Below are 3,263 nucleotides of genomic sequence, written 5' to 3' on the forward strand. Positions count from 1 at the left end.
AACTAGCATGCAGTTTCTTCCTCACTTCCAGAAGACTGTGAAATCTCAAGGACTGGAGGAAAGGGGAGGGAAAAACACTGCCTGAAGAAACAAAATGAAAAATTCTTTGTGCTTTGGAAGTGACAGATTGACTCCTTCAAAGCTGTCCAAAAAACCCAAAATGGGGACAGAGGTGTTGGAAGACCATCCCCAGTGGAGAACTTTCCTACTGAAAACTCCTATGAACTGAAAGTTGCTCCCTCAGTGGCACTGGATGATTCTGCAGATACTGAAATGTCTCTTAGGCCTGTGGCATTACTGCCTGACCTACCCTCTCTTCTGGTATTTTCCAGGGTAAAAAGAAGACCTATAGCAAATACCACCAAACACCACTGTACAGTTGATGTAGTGGTGTTACAAATTCTTTTGCATGCTACTGGTGTAATTATGAATCCCCTGAGTTATTTCATGCTCTTTGAGACTATCATTGAAGCATTCTGGTGAGATTGGAGATTGTTGTTTCCAAGAATGATTTTTATAGTATTTATTTAATCTCTTGAATAGTATGAACTGGGCATTGTTCCTGAGAAATAATTTTCAATGCTTAAGAGCAGATGGTGTTTAACTGCCTATGTGTCAGTAAAAAAAAGTCCAAAGACAGTGGAAGAAGGAAGACTTTACAATACATACTGAATAGTTTGCACATTTATCTCTGTCAGTCCAAATGGAAAAACTGGCACCAGCTAGAAGAAAGCACTAGCATTTAGAGAAATAAATCTGCCAATTGTTTTGGTTACGTGCACTGTAGAGATTTAACTACATTTGGGGCACTCATAAAATTAAATAGTGATAAGCTTAAACACTGGGATTTGTAAAGTAACAGACTGTCGGTGGGTTTGGATGCAATTTGTGGAGTTAATTTTGTTTACAGGAACTGAAGAAAAACCTCAGTTTCATGCTAGGCAGAAAAGCCCTCTCAAGAGTTTCAAAGATAAAAAATTAAGTTGCACAATTTTTACCAGCTACTAAAATACTTAGACTAATCCAATTTCTTATACAATCACAGATTTCAAAGTAATTTACAAGCTAGTAGCTAGATTTCAGGAACCATGTCACAAATTGCTCTTGCAGATGTGTGAGGTAAGAGACAAAGTTAGTAATTGTGGTTTTGGTCTTGTCCACTGGCATGAATGAAAATATCCATTCTAGTAGAAGGCAGACATGGGCTAAAATCTAACCAAGACAAATATTTAAAGGCTTAATTACAGGTTGGTTTTTTTTTCAATAATACGGCATGTAGCAGTTTTCCCTGTTAAATAGTTCAGTATCATTAGCAGAGAAGTACTAAATTATATGCTGCAAATTAGTTCATATTAGCAACTTCATATGAATAAAAGGGCACTACCCTTAAAGAGCTCAAAATTCAGCTTTTTTTCCCTCCCCCACCTGCCTTTCCCCCCACCACCCCATTTGTCTTCTGCTCACGACGTTTTCCTGCTGTTTTTCAACCACCCTTTGGACATACAATGTAACATGACCCTAGCTAAATCCAGATAATAAAAAATACCATGAACCACACAGTCAAGTAGAACCTAGAAAACAGTAAGTTGGATAACTACAAACATGATTGCTATTTTAAATTTCCTTGTTTCTACCATTCCTTCACAAACACTAAAACATTACTTTGAAATAAATGGTGAAATAAAAATTGGTTTTATGATTAACGATTCTTCACTGAACTCCAAAGCTCTGCCCATGACAGAGTTTGCAATTTTAATCTATAAATAATGTTAAATAGATTTGCTTTTACAACCAAAGATAGCAGAGTCATCAGAACAAATTTACACATTTCCACTATTCACTATGGTGGAAAAACTTTACATACTAGAATGATACTTACTGTGGAGATGGCATTGACCATGCCATTGGTGATTTGGTCTTGACGCATATGCTTTACTACATCAAACTGAGCTGCACGTTGCTTGGGGATTACCTGGTCAGCAATCTTTTTCAGTTCAGAGTTAAATTTTTTGAACAAATCTTCAAACAGAAGAGAAAGAAGCTGGAAATACAAAACAATTAGATTAGGGGAAAAATTAATTCTCCAGGTCTGGGAAATGAAGAGGTGGGGAGGAGAAACACATGCTTAATATTTCTACCTTCATACTTCTTGTCAGTTAAATAACATCCTGTTTCTCAAATTATATTTTTCTAAATAGTTTCTGACTTCTTAAAGTGCAATATAGAGAAATTATCTCATAATAGAAAGCAAATTAAGTAGGATGGTCTAAGCCTACGCGTTTATCCCTTTTTGGTTTGCTCTAATCCTTCCTTCACAATTCCTTAGCACACCCATCCATCTCTACACTATCCATTTACTAACTGTTTTCCCTAATCTGCTACATTATAATCCAGCTGATCTACTTCTTCCTTCCTAAAGTCTCAAACTCTTGTAATACCCTAAAAGGACAACCCTGAATGACATACAAGATTTAGAGGCAAAACCATGTACATGTATACTAATCACTTTTAGTTCTTAAAATAGGCATAAAAGGAAAAGGCTACCAAAATTTGTGATGTGACTTTTTTGGCTTTCCAATCTGCTTTGCTTCTACAGTTTGCTCAATCTCTCCTTGCAGCCACTAACAGCTTCCCCAAACACTTAAATCTGCATTACATGATACATTTTAAATGTTCACAATGATTAGCTTTGCAAGCAAGCAGTATAAATTCTAAAGCCTGGCAGTCTTGTCCTGGGACTCTATTTTACAGCAGCTCCAAGTGTCAGAAGAATTAAAAATGCAGCAGCTACCAATGCCAGGAATGGTAGTTCTCAGTGTACAAAGCATTGTAGGGCTGAACAAGCTAGGTATTCAGCCACCACAGGCTAAGACATTCTGGAGTCAGTTGCACAATTTAATTTCTGTATGTGCAGAATTAAACTGAGTTTTAACTGTCTTCATCAGACATAGTCCCAACTTTTCCTCTGTATAACAAATAATACCTGGAAACTCAAGGCAGACCTCTGATTTGCAATAAAATGCTCCCACTGGCCTTCAGGGAGAGCAAGACTATTATCTTTGACGGTCTACTCTACAAGACATAAGGAACACTTAGTGTTCAGTCACTAAATTGTAAAACCAGTGATAACACACACTGTACGCTAACCCTTGACAAAAATTGAATCCTATTTCCATTCTGGACACAGAGTTTTTGCTTAAAACTGGTTAAGTGTGGTTTTTTTAGACTTGGCCTTGGCATGAGAGGAAGGTGTTGTAGACCCT

The 3,263-nt window shown here is 37.1% G+C and overlaps 1 protein-coding gene across 1 annotated transcript in view; it reads right to left on the reverse strand.

Moving 5' to 3' along the window:
• Nucleotides 1-2,041, reverse strand: part of POLR3B (RNA polymerase III subunit B) — a gene marked incomplete at its 5' end in the record, with an annotated part of 50,635 nt that extends 48,594 nt beyond the window's left edge. The window contains one exon of the mRNA XM_010174756.2: nucleotides 1,880-2,041. Within this exon, the coding sequence (XP_010173058.1) occupies nucleotides 1,880-2,041 (162 nt within the window). The remainder of the gene's footprint in view (nucleotides 1-1,879) is intronic.
• Nucleotides 2,042-3,263: the final 1,222 nt, after the last annotated feature.

This window comes from Antrostomus carolinensis, unplaced genomic scaffold, assembly GCF_000700745.2.
Source record: "Antrostomus carolinensis isolate BGI_N321 unplaced genomic scaffold, ASM70074v2 scaffold89, whole genome shotgun sequence".
In the NCBI taxonomy this organism is placed as follows: domain Eukaryota; kingdom Metazoa; phylum Chordata; class Aves; order Caprimulgiformes; family Caprimulgidae; genus Antrostomus; species Antrostomus carolinensis.